The following is a 15,417-nucleotide window of genomic DNA, read 5'->3' as shown; positions in this document are numbered from 1 at the left end:
ATTATAAGTTGGCTAAATGGTGGGAATAGTTTAAATTTTATTTGGATTTTGAAAAGAAAACGATTTTCGAATTTGAAACCTACTTTGCAACCCTGGATGCGAATCTTTTTAATCAAAAATTTTCGGATTAAAATTCATATTTTTAATTTTGATTTTGCGTTAAATTTTCTATTTCTCTAATATGTTTGGTATTAAAAATTTTGAATTGAAATTTTATTTTTTTTATTTAATAATAAAAATTTAACAACTATTTTTTAATTTAAAAATTGGTGTAACAAATAATTAAATATTTTTCAAGTTTTTTCTTTTATAATTATTTTTTTTTTATAATTATTTTTTATTTTTATAATTATTTTTTTTTTTTTATTTTTATAAATTTTTTTTTATTTCTCTTTCTGTATGTATGTATGTATGTGGGATTGGAAATTTAAAAAGTATTTTTAATTATGATATTCGGATTAAAAAATAATAATTTGCATTTTTTAATATTTGTTTTACATCTCAATCCGGTATTTAGGATTAAAAATATTATAGTTAATTTCTTAATTCAGTACTTGGGAATTCAAATTTTAAATTTATTTTTAATTATTATTTTTGGAGTTAAAAAATAATAATTTAAAGTTAAATTCAATAATTTTTTTTATCATTTGCAACCCTGATTGCATTTACAATAACACAAGTTTGCTAGTGAATATTTTTGTTAAGTTTGAATTTTAAGTAATGAAACTTTATTCCGTTTATTCCGACAGTTTTTATGCTCCTTTTATGTTGATTTAATGTTGTTGTTTACCTTTGTATGCCAACTGCAGTTGTACTTTCCCCCCCACACGCCCTGGCTTTGATGTCACTGGGTGTTATGCTCACTTCGTCTTATTTATTTACATATACATACATACATATGTGTGTGTGTGCAATGTTTTTGCTGTTGAGTTCACGTGTGTTTTTTTTTACCTTTTCCCTGTCATTCACTTCAGTTTTCGCTGTCATGCAATATTGTTTATTATATTCACTCAATATACGCATGTGTATGTGTGTGTTTATTTAATTCATTTTTTATTTTTATGTGTTATTCTGTTGTGCCTTTCATATTCGCATTCGCTTGTTTTAAACAAGCCCTTCAACTGGTTGCCTACAATAACTGCATTGCCCATGCGAGCACAAACATTCAAATATATGTATGTCTGTATGTATTGAGGTGTATTAAAAATATGCTCACCAAAGTCAGTCATTATCATGTTATGCTTCGCACACATGCACATACATAGCTACATAAACAACATTGGCTTTATCATTATCAACGACGCCGATTAACTTCATTATGGCGTTTGTACAACGACCCAATGCTTGAAATGTGCCTTGTGTTATTTGCCTTGCCTCCTTGGCTTTGGAACAGCAAAACAACCCGCAGTGGAATGGAAGTTTTTTGGAGGGAAAAAATCTTGGCGTCGTTTTTCAAGTTTTGCTTTGTGCCGTCTTTTGTTTTTGTCAAAGTTGCTCTGGACGATTATTTTGTTTTCATTTTCTTGAGTTCCTCTTTAATGTTTTAAATTTTTTTGTTTTGTATTTTCGCAGTGCTTGGCTTCATATCTTTGAGGTTGGTTTCTGTTGGATTTTTCCTTGTAAAGAGGGTTTACAACACTTTGCTATTTGAAATGTGTAGTTTTTGAGTTCAGAATTATTATTTCAATAAATAATAAAAAATGAAACATTATATTTTGAAAGACTCTTAGTTGGTTTACTTTATAATTCACTTTCAGAAACTGTTTGGTGCTTTTAAAATTATTTTAAAAATTTAAAAAACTTAAAGCGCCTGATTGTATACTTCGCCAATTGTGTAATCGTGATCTAAATTTGTTTACTAACTAGATTGGATTTGGCTAGAAAAATAGGAACTTAGAGTAATTGGCTTCCAAAACTTTAAACGCGTTTTTCCCAAAACACTTTATAGTCGGTGAGGAAAAGTTCTCCGGAAGGACTAAACCAATCGTATTGAAATTTTCACACGTCCTGTTTTGTGATTGATTGATCTTGTTTATGGTTTCGATGTCAGGTAACGATGGAATGAACCGATTTTTTCATAATAACTTCGATTTCTTAGGACGCATTGAGGTGTAAATTGATTCTTGTTGGAGAAGAGTCTTTTTTTGTCAAAAATCAAAATGTTAACTAGTCCTCCGATCTTCAATATTAAAAAAAATGTTTGGTTAGAGTAATTTAAACAGAAAAATGTTTCTCATCGCCTCACACTTTTTCAGATTTCCACCTGAAGATCGGCTACGAGATCAAGGGATATCATTTTTTTTTTCTCTTAAAAAATTCATGAAAAAACACGTTATTTCCGACTTGCGAATGCATATTACCCCTTAAAGCATACTTTCTTTCCCCATACATACCCACTTCGTTTTTGCACTCTCTTCCCACGTTAACACATCCGTTTTATCTATTCTAACTGTTGTCATTTGTGATTTTCAGCTTTCACATTTTATGATTGGACGTGGATTTTATGCTCACAGTTTCGCATTTTCCTTTTTCTTTACAGTGTCACCAACAACAACAATAATAGACGCAATAACGCAACATTCCTTTCGCTGAAGTGAGTCGAGCGCGCCGCTGAACATAATCGAAGGCCGTAAAGTCGATGGCATAAAGAAGGAAAGAAGGCAAGTAAAACAGAAAACATTTGACCTCAGTGTGTAGACGATTGTTGTTCACTTCGGAAGCCGGCATATAGTAGTGTATTGCCAGAGTTGGTAGCGTTGCGCGCAAAGTCTGATGATACCAAAGTAAAAATACCGAGCTCAAAAAGGATGCTATAAAAATAGCATGCAATAAAAACAAAGCAGTAGAAGAGACATATGCGGAAAAGCAAGCAAATAGCAAGAAAATAGCAAGCGGTAGCGGCATTAACAAAGTCAACAACACATTGTTAACATTTAGTACAGTGTTGCACAAAGTTGTAGGCTTGCGTTGTTGTGCTGCGTTGTGTTGCGTCTTCAGCAGCAGCAGCAGCTCAGGTTTACACTCATTAGCGAGGCAGCACACGCTTCTTTGGCTTCATTTCCCTCGAAATAGTAAGCAAAAGAAATCTAAAGTCAGCAATCGAAGACACCACCGCCACCACCACTGCTGCCACCGGCCGACAACGAAAGAATACCGATACCGACACCGACGTCTGGTCCGTCCGTTCATTCGTCCGATACAGAGATAGACAACAACGCTTTCTATGGGTTTTCGTTTCGTTTGCCTCTCTACTTCTTACTATAAAAGTGTTGGCGTTCGTCATTTGCGCTGACAACGGTATGTGTTTTTGTCGGTGCACACTACGCACCTCTACCTTAGCATATAGACTTCTTTCTTACTTTTTTTCTTCAATTTTTTTGTTTAATTTGCTGTATGCGTGCGTGCCCCCCAAAGACGAACGTCGGCCATTGACTGGTGACTGTCTGTCGTAATTAATGTGTGTATGCGTGTGTGTGTGTGTTTTGTCTGCAAGTTGATTTTTTCTGTGTGTGTGTACGATTTGAACCTCTGCTCGTGCGTGTGCGTTAATCGTACTTATAGAACCGAATGCGTTTCAGCGCATACCTGTATTTGTGTGTAGCTAGAAACTAGTCTCGCTTGATCTATGATTTTTGTATGTATTGCATACTGTCTGTTCTGTTTTGTGTTAGTGCGTCTGGTTTACGCATTTGTCTGTGCGTCTCGTTTGTTTAATCGTATGCAAATGTAGTGCTAGAATCGCAAGTATTCGCTGCGTTTTGCTGAACTAATAACAGAACTTTTTGCTGTGATTTAGCTTGGAAATTAGCGGCTGCTTATAGGGAAAATATAAGAAAAGCCTAATCTAAATTCGAAAATATTCGGCTGTATTCGTCAATATATGTATATATGTAACTGTCGCCATATCATCATGATATTTTTTCGGAAGTAGGTACCCCTTACAACAACAACATAATTTCTGCCGAACACATTAATTACTTTTTAACTCTTGGACAGGGTCGATTTGGTCAAGGTCGATTTTGGACAGTCAGTAGTATGCGATACTAGTCTCTATATACGCGAACGAGCTCCTCAGTTTATGAGATAAGTATCGATCTGAAATTTTACACATCCGTTTCCCTCCAAGCAGCTGATCATTTGTCTTAACTGCCGCAGTCGGACCAATATACATACATATGTAGCTTAGAAAGATCAAAGTCAAGTACTCCGTTCTCACGGCAGTCGGGTCTACGTAACCGGAGCGGACCTCGATTTTTATCCGGGCCAGGACTGTCAAGAAATTCTGCCGTTACAACAACATCAAAGCCAAGTGCTTGTATGGAAAAGTTTTTTATTTTAAACTATTTTTTCGCGCAATTTGGTATGGTTTATTGTATTAGGCAACTAAACAAGCTCCGTACAAATTGTTCAGATCGGACCACTATAGCATATAACTGCCATATAAACTAAACGATTAAGTTTTTAAATGAAAATATTTTATTTGAAGATTAGATTCGGTGCAGCCGATTTCCACATTTTGACTTGTTTTTGTTTACTTTGTGTTGTAGATACTCATTGGCTTTGCGCGACATTTCTGAAAGTTCAAACGAGTTTTTGCGAATTTTTTAAATTCAAGGCCTCATTAATAGAATCTAATAAACCGAGCATTGCACTTTGAAGCACACAAAAACAAATGTTCGAACTTCCTGTCTGCGTGATTCATATTGCGTTATCAAATATTTTTAATCTGTTTTCGAACGCAAAATTTGTATTTACTTCGCAGTTGACGAACATAAATGCAGATTTGCGAAACATTAAATCGGATTCGCTATAAGAACTGTACTCGAAAATTAATCTACACATTTTATACATCCTCGATCCATATAAAAATTGCATTTTCCAGTAACCCACGCTTTTATGTGCCCATAAACAAGCACTTGCGTTCCGAAAAGGCAGCGTTCATGCAGCGTGTTCGAAAACAAGAATTAAGCGCGTAGGCGCAGTGCAGCGCTTACAACGGAAACAACAAATTTCATATTCGGTTTACAGTTGTTATTCACATTTTCGTGCAAGTTTTTTGGTTCATTTGGCAGACACTAACCACCACACACACACAACTTGGTCGTTTTGTCTATGCACTTAACAGTTTAGAATGCGCTGCTTTCGCCTTCGTCTTCGCCTCATTGGTTGCGTTGCGGTGCGGTGAGGTGAGACGTGGCGAACGTTGTTATGGGGATTTATTTTTGGTTGTTCCCCACTTCCGTTCTCCGCTTTTATGCACTCGCAACAACAACGAGCACATAGCCGAGGTATTTTCAATGCGTCGCGTCACCATTTACCCTGGCCCTGTCCTATTCCAATCGTTTCGTCTCATTGAATCTTGTTGTTACTGCTCTTCTGTACGTCGTACAACGAGCGGAGCGACTGAGCGCTGCTCCCCATGCAAGCTCTGACCGGTTGTTGTGCTACTATTACTCTGCGCTTTGTTGGTATTGGCTGTGTGTTGGCGATGATGCGACTACGGGTGTGGTGGCGGGTGCAGATACTCATTCATGTGTACGCTGTTGTGGCCGTCGTCGCCACCGTCGTCGTCGTCACTACTCATTCATTCATTCATTAATCCGTAACTTGTCATAGCGTACACATCGTATTGTCGCGTGGCGCGCTTGAATAGTGGGACGTTGTATGGCGCGCATGGTGGTGTGGTGCACCATTGGGGCCGCAAAACAAACGATCAGCGCTCAATTCGTGTTGTTGCATATAAATACATACATATATATTCGGTGCAAACAAGCCGCACCTTTTAGCGCTTTGCCGCTCGCTGTGGTGTTCGTTCGTCGTGTTTGTATGGCGCGTTCGTCGCATTGTTGTAGCAGCAAGTAAGAAATTTCCGTTATGACTGCATAGTTTGAATTTTATCCGCGCTGTTCGTTCGGCTTCATGTTGTGTTCTATGTGTATTTGAAGTGTTGGTGGTGGTTGTTGTCGTTGTGTGCGCGCGTGCGCTTGGCATTCCAAAGATTTCAGTTCGCTCATTCAATACTCAATTTGTGCCGTTTAGTTTGAAGCAGTAAGGTGGTGCGTGTGCGGGGTCAGTAGACACACTTTCTTACACCTGAACTAAAAACTAAAAAAAAAAAAAAATTTAAGTACAATATTTGACTAATGTTGCAGCGCACTGAATTATAAAAAATGTGTTCTGTTAAAAATAATTAAAAATAGAAATAAAGAAAATTATAAAATGGCTTAAACAAATTTCGCAACTCATAAAATATATTTTTATATTATTTGTGTTAAGAAAGTGCAAGCAATCAACTTTCGCCGTGTAATTTATCATCGCACCGTAATACAATAACAACAAGCAAGCAGCAAGTGGCTACAAAGCTCACCCTATACACCTGTCGAAGGCAAGGAATGTGTGTGTCACCACTTTACATACATACATACATACATACATATGCGCATCCACATGTCGTATATTATATTTCTCGTGTTTTGCGTTTTTTGCGTTTTAAATAAATTGAATTGACAATATTAATAGTCGTCATTTGTCTACACACACCTCACCTCGATTATAATCGCTACGCCTAGTTGGGCGGGCAAAAAGCATGTATTCGCGTCGGTTATTGAATTATTTGGAGTGACGTCTTTTTTAGGCCCCATTTTCGGTTGCTACAGCGTATTCAAACAATTAGAATTCCAAAATATTCATGCGCGTGTCGCTTTATTATAGACCATGCTTGTTAACTACAAAGAAAAATATCAATGAATATAGAAAAAAAAGAACAATAACAACATTTTTGTGCCATTTTTTTTTTTATTTTACTTTATTTTTTATTTAGCGAATTCGGCAAAGTTCCAAATGCGTGTGGTTTTCAACTAACTGTGTGTGATTCAAACACATACATGCTTACATATATAGTGTTGATTCATATATGTACATATGTATGTCTGAATATCTGTTATACCACGCGCAGGTCGGTTGAAGATATTCAAAGTCATTGAATTAATAAATTGGCTAATGGCATATCGCTTGCTCCTTAAGTTGGCGCACTATTGTCAACGCTTGTTCCAATTCGGCGCAACTACTTAATATTCTGTGTTGAATTTGTGAAAAAACAAAGCCGCCAAAAGCAAGACATTATTAATAAAGTTGTTGTGGCATAGAAGAAAGAAGAAAAAACCGTCTGCAAAAATGCGAACGCGTTAACGTGTTCAGATCAGCATCATAAGATCAAGCCGATCATCATGAGCTCATGCGAAGACAACAAAACAAATAAGAAGCGACTGTGAAAAGTGGTGAAAGCATGTACTGCGTGTACATATACAGTACCTGTCCAATAAATTACGAACGAGAGCAAAAGAACAAAAAAATATATATATATATATATATGGCGACAAAATATTGAATATGATTCAATACAAAAATATAATAATTTAAGTTTAATGTATATAGCATATAAAAAATAATTTTTTTCTAAAATTAGCCAAATATTTATGTTTTTATTAATGATTAAAGTTAGAACTATTTTCTACTTCGTTCGTAATTTATTGGACAAGTACTGTACATATGTATGTATGGATGTATGTACTTGTATTTATGTGTTCCAAGTACAGTTGTGCTGATCTTGACCTACACACATGCACATAAAAAATTTAATTGTTGCTAAGCATAAATTAATAATGACTTTCACGCATTATTTAAACATATAGGGAATACATTTTCTCAATTGATTAGTGCTCCGATGTCATCTACTATTTCATAGAGAGACTGTGCCGTTGCCTTACCAAATTTCTTGAAGATATCTCTTCAAATATAAAAGTTTCCATACAAAACCTTGATTTGAACGATCACTTTGTATGACAGCTACATACATATATGTTAAAGTAATCAGATTTGAACCATTCTTCGAACATTGTACCATTGCCTTGACCTATAATACATGCCAAATTTCGTGAAGATATGTAGCTTGTCTAATAAAAAAAGTTTTCCATACAAACACTTAATTTCGAGCCACTAGTGTTCGAAATTTTAGATTGATAACTCACAAACTGAGGGACTGGCTCGCGTATGGATTCAGAAAAAGACGGTAATAGACTCAGCTCGTTACATTGAACCTCATGACAAGCTTAATATACCCTGTTCAGCGTACAAAAAGCTATCTTGGACGGCATTATTATGTGCTCAATCTGCAAAATACATTCACACATCTCACCTAAGAACGGTTACTAAAACACGAGCTTCATTCTCGTTCACAGAGGCATGCAAAATTGTGCTAATGACCCAGGAAAATGAATCTGTGACAATTTGTTTAACACACTTCAGCTGTTATAAGCCAAAACGCTTAACATCATATCATTATATAAATTTTTTATTCGGGACGGATGAACAATTCGTTTAGCCAAAAAAAATCGTATGTACGAGTATACAAGCAGAGATGTATGTATGTAGATGTGTATGTATTATATTTGCACATTTAATATGATTTCGAAATCTACAACCATCGCTTGCACGCATTTAGCGGCTGTCATGTGTGAATGGCTGGTGGGGTCAAGTGATGCTTGCTGCCACTTTTCGCGCATTTATAACTTTATTTCAGTTTCTTCTGCAGTCTATACTTCATTTTTATTATAATGTATATCAATTACAATATGGAACGAAATGATTTTCGCTATCGTTTCGGGAAATTGCCTAGCGCCAGCTTAATTATTAACGCTTCACCACCGTCCATTAAACTTGGTATGCGCTGTCTGAATGATATGATTCGATTCTTAAATTGTGTGATATTTTTAAATCCTCAATGCAGTCCAAAGGTCTCTAGAATGCTTCGGCATTGCGCCGGTGAATCAATTATGTACGCGCGCCATTACGCGTCGCGTCATGATAAAGCTCGGCACAGCATTCTTCTCACTTTTGAAACAATTTGTGCGGTCATTGATGATGAAATATTCGTAATTATTTAATAAGCGACATTTTGCAAATTTTTTCAAGTATTGCATTGCTCTCATTCAATTATTTTTTAATTACAAGTGTGCTAAACTAAATTTTAGTGTGCTTTTTGTATGAAAATACTATCACTGAGCAACAGGTGATCCACTTTGACAAGCTGCTTCAATGTACAACACTTGCTTGAGGCTGTAAATAGTGTTTTTAAAATAGTTTTTCAATTATGAAACAAAAAGTTATTTATTTTGTTTGCGAGTTTGCCAGGAATAGCTTGCTTTATAAAATATAGTCTAATAAAATCAAAAATAAATATTTAAATTAATTAAAATTATAATGTGAACTACTAAAAAAAGAATCTTTAGAATATGTACATATGCTTGTATGTCAAAATATATATTTCTTCGTAGAGATATGAGTTAAGATTGAGGGTATTGTAGTAGTTACCGGAATCTCGAATCTCTTTCGCTTCTCTAATTTTGTCATCCTCATTAATGTATGTATGTACGTATGTGTGTATGTGATACACATATACTGTATCTGTATGCTGCTGACACTACGTGCGCTGCGGTGACTTGTTGAGTGACAAGCGAAATAATACATTTCTGTGGTTGCTTTATGCTGGCACTTTTTTCCTTTTTATTCTTATCAACTGTTCAAAGCGAAGTTTTATAAAAAAAAATCACTCAAAATTCTCATCTACGCGGTGAAATTCTTTTTAATTATATTTTCTTCGTTTTTTTTTTTTGGTAGAAATCGGTACTAATTTGACTTTAACCTTGATGTGGAGCAAGATTATGAAGCATACAAGTTTGTTTTTTTTTGTTTTTTGCCACAACTGACTGCATACTTATCGAACATTTTAGAAATTACGTATTGCTGGTTGTATGTGTGTGACGCGTGTTTATTTTTTGTTTTATCAAAGTTGATGCTGACTTTCAAATCTTTAATAATATCGCGTAGAAGACAATGAAAATGATGCTAAATTCTAAGTTTTGTTTTATGTTTGTATGGATGTTATCAGCGAATTTGGTGGTGACGCTCGGCAGTAAATTCATTTGAATTTGGCGCAATTTTGTTTGATGTTTATAAATTAAGGAAAAGAAAAGAATCATGCCTGTACTTACTGATAGAATTGTGTCATTCTTCAAAGTGGCTGCGAAATGTTGACATTTTCTGCTTAAAATATATTTTTGAAATTCATATCACAGCCAGCTTTGAGGAGCGTCGCGATTCTAAAGCATTAACGGAGACATTAACAATGATAAGCGAAAAATTGCAAATTTTCGTGATTTTTTTTTAAGAAAAATAAAAAAAAAATTGTTAGAAGGAAAAAACAAATAAAGAAAAGTTTTATAAGAAAAACTAAATAAGTAAAAAATTTATAAGAAAAAAAAAATTTATAAGGAACAAAAAAATAAAAATTGTATAAGAAAAAATTGATTAAAAAAGATTTTGTCAACTATTTGAAAAATGTGAAAAGTGCACAATCAGCTTTAAAAATTATGTTATCACCATATTAAAACAAAAATGTGGAAATTGGTTTGGTAAAAAATTGAATTTTTGATTTTTATAAATTACGCAATTCATATTAATAATTCATTCGCCATAATCACAACATCACATACCAAGTAGACAGCCTTATAGTTTATTATATATCACAACAATAACAACAAATACGTTTGTCTAAATCTCACAAAGTGGTTGTGAAATGCTCTATTTGAAACTGCATATCACAGCCAGCTTTGATGAGCTTAGCTGGACGTCTTCCTAAGAGCTGCACCAAACAAAACCAAGTACCAACCTAAACGTTACAATCATGAAAATCTGTCACAAAAAAGATTACCACTCACTCGAATAACATGCAATTACAAAGCACATTCATACACACACACATGCAAGTAGTGCGCGTACACACACACATGCAGCGCGCGACCATAAGCACACTGTGCTCACACACGAAACGCTGCAGGATATTCCATTCTCCATAAATTGCATAAATGTCAACATCATCAACCATCAACTCGGTTAACCGGCGCTTGCAGCTTGGAAATGTCATTTAAAATAATAATAATGCAAAAAAAAAGAAACAAAAAAACAACAAAAAGTTGAAAGTAAAAAGTGGCCATAAAATGTTGCTTATCTAAGCCTCATCAAGTGGTTGTGATATGGATTCTCAACGCATATCACAGCCAGCTTTGATGAGCTAGGATAATCAACGGGGGACAGCGCTCTACAAAAAGCAAATTAGAAAAAATTGTGATTATAAAAAATATAATGAATTGGTTTGACTATATGTGCTAAATTGAAAATATAAAAATTGGTGTTTAAACTGAAGATGAGTAAGCAAAAAGTCGTCAGTGATTTGGTTAAAAATTAAAAATAAAATAAAAACAATTCAGCCATAAAAAAATAAATAATAAAAACTAAATTGCATGTAAATTATTAAATACAAAATTATAATAGAAATTTAATTGCACGAACGAGCGAAAACAATGAATAAAGCGAATTTCCTAAAATGTTGAAAGACTCATCCCTGCATTTTCACACAGTCATCGAATGCACCGATTTGTGTTTACCTATTTTTATTTACAATTCATTCAAAAATTTTACGCTTATCGCACATTTGTAATGTTTGCAGCTCATTCTACACACATACATACGTCATACATACCTTAGTCATTGGCAATTTAAAGTGAATCTCTGGTTGTGGCGCCGAGAGTATTGCTGCACTTTGCCCCTGAATGAATGAGTGCTGCGTCAGTGGGCCGAACACGCGGTACTTTCTCTAATATATCTATGACATACTAATTTTTCTATGCACTATGCCTATGCATGACGCATATTACTTTCTCGAAAGGTCCTTATTGTATAATGACTTCAGAATAACAATTAGTAATTGGGGATTTTTAGCTATTTTTATTTAGTTAGTTTTAATTTGAACTGCATGTTGTCATGCATTTATGGATAAGTTGAAATAAAACAAGTTTTCTTATTTTAAATAAAGTTTATGAGAAATCCTAATTGAAGTACCAATGTTTTGTTTTTCTTAACTAGTTTATACATTTATGGAGCATACCAGGCGGACAGCAAAAATAAATAGATTTTTGGATATTAAGGGGTTATATTGTCTTCCTCGGGTAAAAACAGCTTTTTTCAACAATTTTTTTTTTTCATATAAAAATCAAATGTTTTATTAGAATTTTTTACTGTTACAAACATGCAGTATTAACAAGAAAATTTTGAAAAATTTAGAAGAAAAAAAAATATTTTAAACGCGGCCATTGTGACGCCATTTCCGGTGACCCCTCTGAAAAAAGGATCGTCCGCGTTGGCAGGATAACTCCTTACAGGATCATCTAAAGTGAAAAAATTAGTGTTTTAGTTAAAACCTAAACTTAGAACTTGGACGAAGGAAAAAAAAACTGATAATTGAATTTTTGGCAGACATTTTTACAATATAATGAATATTCACGGTGATTTTATGTTAAAATTAAAAAAAAATTCATATTTCACCCGATCTCCGACGGTGCTAAAAGTTTGTCTTCCACTGCTGCAGTGATTCCGGCCTTTTCCTTTAATGAAACCTGAAAACTTAGAAATCTCACTAGAACATACTGTTCGCATGTACTGACCAACGTCGAAAAAATCCAAATTTTATAAAATTATGGTGCTATTTTTTAGTGATAACGGATTCTTGGTACATGCTTCGGAAAGTAAATTTCTAGGATTAAATTTGTTGACATGAAATTTTTTTTTTTACAAGTTTAAAGGTTTTGTTTATCAAGCTGTTGTTATTTCAGCTTAAAAAATTTTTCTTATATTTTTTTGAAAGTTTAATTTTTTTAAATTAAAAATTTGTATTAATTAAAAATTTTGCGTTATTGAACTTTTGGTTTAAAATTTTATTTATTTTAATTTTCCAGTTTTTTCTATTTTTAAATATAAGCTTTTCACTTAGTTTGAACTATACTTGTTACAGATAGCTTAAAAAATGTAATTCGTTTAATCTTATTTTCGCAGGTATACCACAAAACAACAAGGACTAACTGATTTTTTAACACTTTTCAACATCGAATTTTGCCTGTTTTTACAATATTTATTAAATATATTTAATATAAGTATAAAGTGTTCTGTAAACACAACTGTGTGTGTAGTTAAGTCCGATTATTTGTATCGAAAGTGTGTGAAAATACCGTTATAACGTTATATGTTCGTACATGTCCGACAATTGTGATAGCAAGTTAGTAGTTTAGCAACTTGATTTAACTGTTTATTAAAGTCATACGTTCTAGTTACACTACTCACATCATAAAGTGTAGAATATTAAACCAAATATAATTGTAACAGAAGTGAAAAAGCTGTGAAAGTCTCTAACAAGAATTTTGTATTATTTGTGGGCATGTAAATTTCTGTAATAACTGTAATAATAACCTCGAAAAAGTAACTGAAATCAAAGATCTTGAATTTTAAGTAAACGAAACATAAAATCATAAGAAAGTTATCGAAACTTATTTAAGTTTTCACGTCCATTTTTTTAAGTAATTAAAAGCATAACATCAACTGAATTCCACTTTGAATAATTTCCATTCCAATAAACAGTATTTTGTGAACCGAAAACCAAAACTGATACAAGTTTTCAACTCACACATCTTACACTGATTCACTCACTCACTCAAGTATTGAACACATTCTCTTAATTAAGTAACTTTATTTCTATAAGCAAACTAAACGCTAATTCTGTATATCATGTCTTTGCTCAAGCGCAAATGCACGCTACTCTTTAGCGTCTGCTCGTTGACTCTAGTGCTCGCTTGCCTTTTGAAGCAGCCGACTACGGCTAATGCATGCTCTAGTCGTTCCATACCCAAGCCACGCACGCTCTCCTCGGCCGCCTCATCGCTTTCGCCACAACAGTCGACAACATCCGCTACGACAACTACTACCACCACCACCACCACGGAGCCGACTACCACTACCACAACGACACCCAGACCCAACATCACCTTCCCAACCTACAAATGTCCGGTGAACTACGATGCTTGGTATTGCTTGAATGATGCAACCTGCTTCTCGGTTAAGCTAGGCGACTCGGTTATGTATAATTGCGAGTGCGCAAATGGCTTTATGGGGCCGCGCTGCGAGTACAAGGAGTACGATGCATCCTTCTTGCCGAAACGACCACGTCCAATGCTGGAAGAGGCGAGTATTGCAAGCGGCGCCATTTGTGCCCTACTCTTTGTGCTCTTCATCTGCTTGACCTTATACCTACGTTATGAGCAGCGCGCTAAGGTTTTTGCTGAGGATTATGAGATCACCGACGCTATGGAAGAGGAGGATGACGAGTGTGAAAACAGCTATTTTTCAACGAAGACATGTCGCTATTGCAATGAGCCGCAATGTTGCGGTGCAAAGGCTGGGGTTGTTGGTGATGTTGGCGATAGCGGCATGCGTGGTCGTGTCTACGGCGCGGCCGAGGGCGGCGTTGGTGCACCATCGCTGCGTCGTTACATTGAAGCGATTTCCATGTCATTTGCTATCAGACGCACCACCAAAATGTAAAATGAGATTTGAGAGCATATGAAATATAGTTTATATGAAAAAGCATAAATAGTATGGTTGTTGTGTTGTATTTGCGAGATTTTATTTAATAAATCGTACGAAATATATCCGCGCGCAATTCTGCGCTCTTTTTTAAACAAAATTTGTTCTATATCTACATTACCGTTAATATTCCACCATTTTAGTTCATTCAAAATAAAGTAATGAATTTATTGTATATTCACAATTACTTAATTTTTAATTGTTCATTCACAATTAACTAAGCCTAAAAATAATTTGATCTTTAAAGTACTTAATTTTTAATATTGTCCATTGCAATTAACTTATCTGTACTTAACATCCTACAATTATGAGAAATAATAATAATTTTTTGCCAAATACAACACTATAACCAGCTTTAAAAAAATTTAAAAAATATATATTAAATAAGCTTTGTTAGACATTAAGCTGAGCTAGCAAGCCAATTGATTTTTAACTGTACCGTTCTTTGAAACACATCAGTTTTAGACTAGTGATGACTAAATGCCTTCGAGTGCTTTATATACAACACTTATATTATATACTCCTGAAATGACTTAATATTTCAACTAAAAATGAAGTCCATTTTCACAAATCCATGACATCACAGCACATTTACATATATACAACACAAACAAACATGCATTAATTTCATTTAAAGTATAATATTTATCAAATTTCACCACTTAAGTCCGAAATCAACTGAATTTACGAAATTTTTTTACAAACTTTATTTAATACATTCGTGATATTTATTTATTTATATTGCAGCGTATTTGATGAGAATTCATATTAATTTATCTTGCGGCATGCAAAAAGTATTATTCGTGACAACTATTGTACACACCTTCTTTTAATAAATAATATGCAAATTAAATAAAACTGCACAAAGCTATATGCAAAATAAAAAATAAA

The 15,417-nt window shown here is 34.2% G+C and overlaps 2 protein-coding genes across 3 annotated transcripts in view; both read left to right on the top strand.

The window, feature by feature from the left end:
* The window catches only part of LOC105232324 (DNA-binding protein RFXANK), a 23,848-nt gene extending 21,183 nt beyond the window's left edge, over positions 1-2,665 (top strand). The window contains exon 4 of the mRNA XM_011213975.4: positions 2,540-2,665. The gene's annotated coding sequence lies outside the window, so the exon portion shown is untranslated. The remainder of the gene's footprint in view (positions 1-2,539) is intronic.
* On the top strand, positions 2,538-15,417 carry LOC105232323 (protein spitz). Of its 2 annotated transcripts, none has more exons than XM_029552851.2 (2): positions 2,538-2,660; positions 12,946-15,417. In XM_029552851.2, exon 2 carries the CDS (start codon positions 13,672-13,674, stop codon positions 14,482-14,484), a length of 813 nt encoding a protein of 270 aa, XP_029408711.2. In that variant the 5' UTR covers positions 2,538-2,660; positions 12,946-13,671; the 3' UTR covers positions 14,485-15,417. The 2 variants fall into 2 exon arrangements, with proteins under 2 accessions (XP_029408711.2, XP_049317379.1); XM_049461422.1 differs by lacking the exon at positions 2,538-2,660 and adding an exon at positions 3,327-5,858.

This window comes from Bactrocera dorsalis, unplaced genomic scaffold (genome assembly GCF_023373825.1).
Source record: "Bactrocera dorsalis isolate Fly_Bdor unplaced genomic scaffold, ASM2337382v1 BdCtg031, whole genome shotgun sequence".
Classification (NCBI taxonomy): domain Eukaryota; kingdom Metazoa; phylum Arthropoda; class Insecta; order Diptera; family Tephritidae; genus Bactrocera; species Bactrocera dorsalis.
Note: the sequence above shows the minus strand (reverse complement) of the source record. Positions and strands in the feature narration are given on the sequence as shown.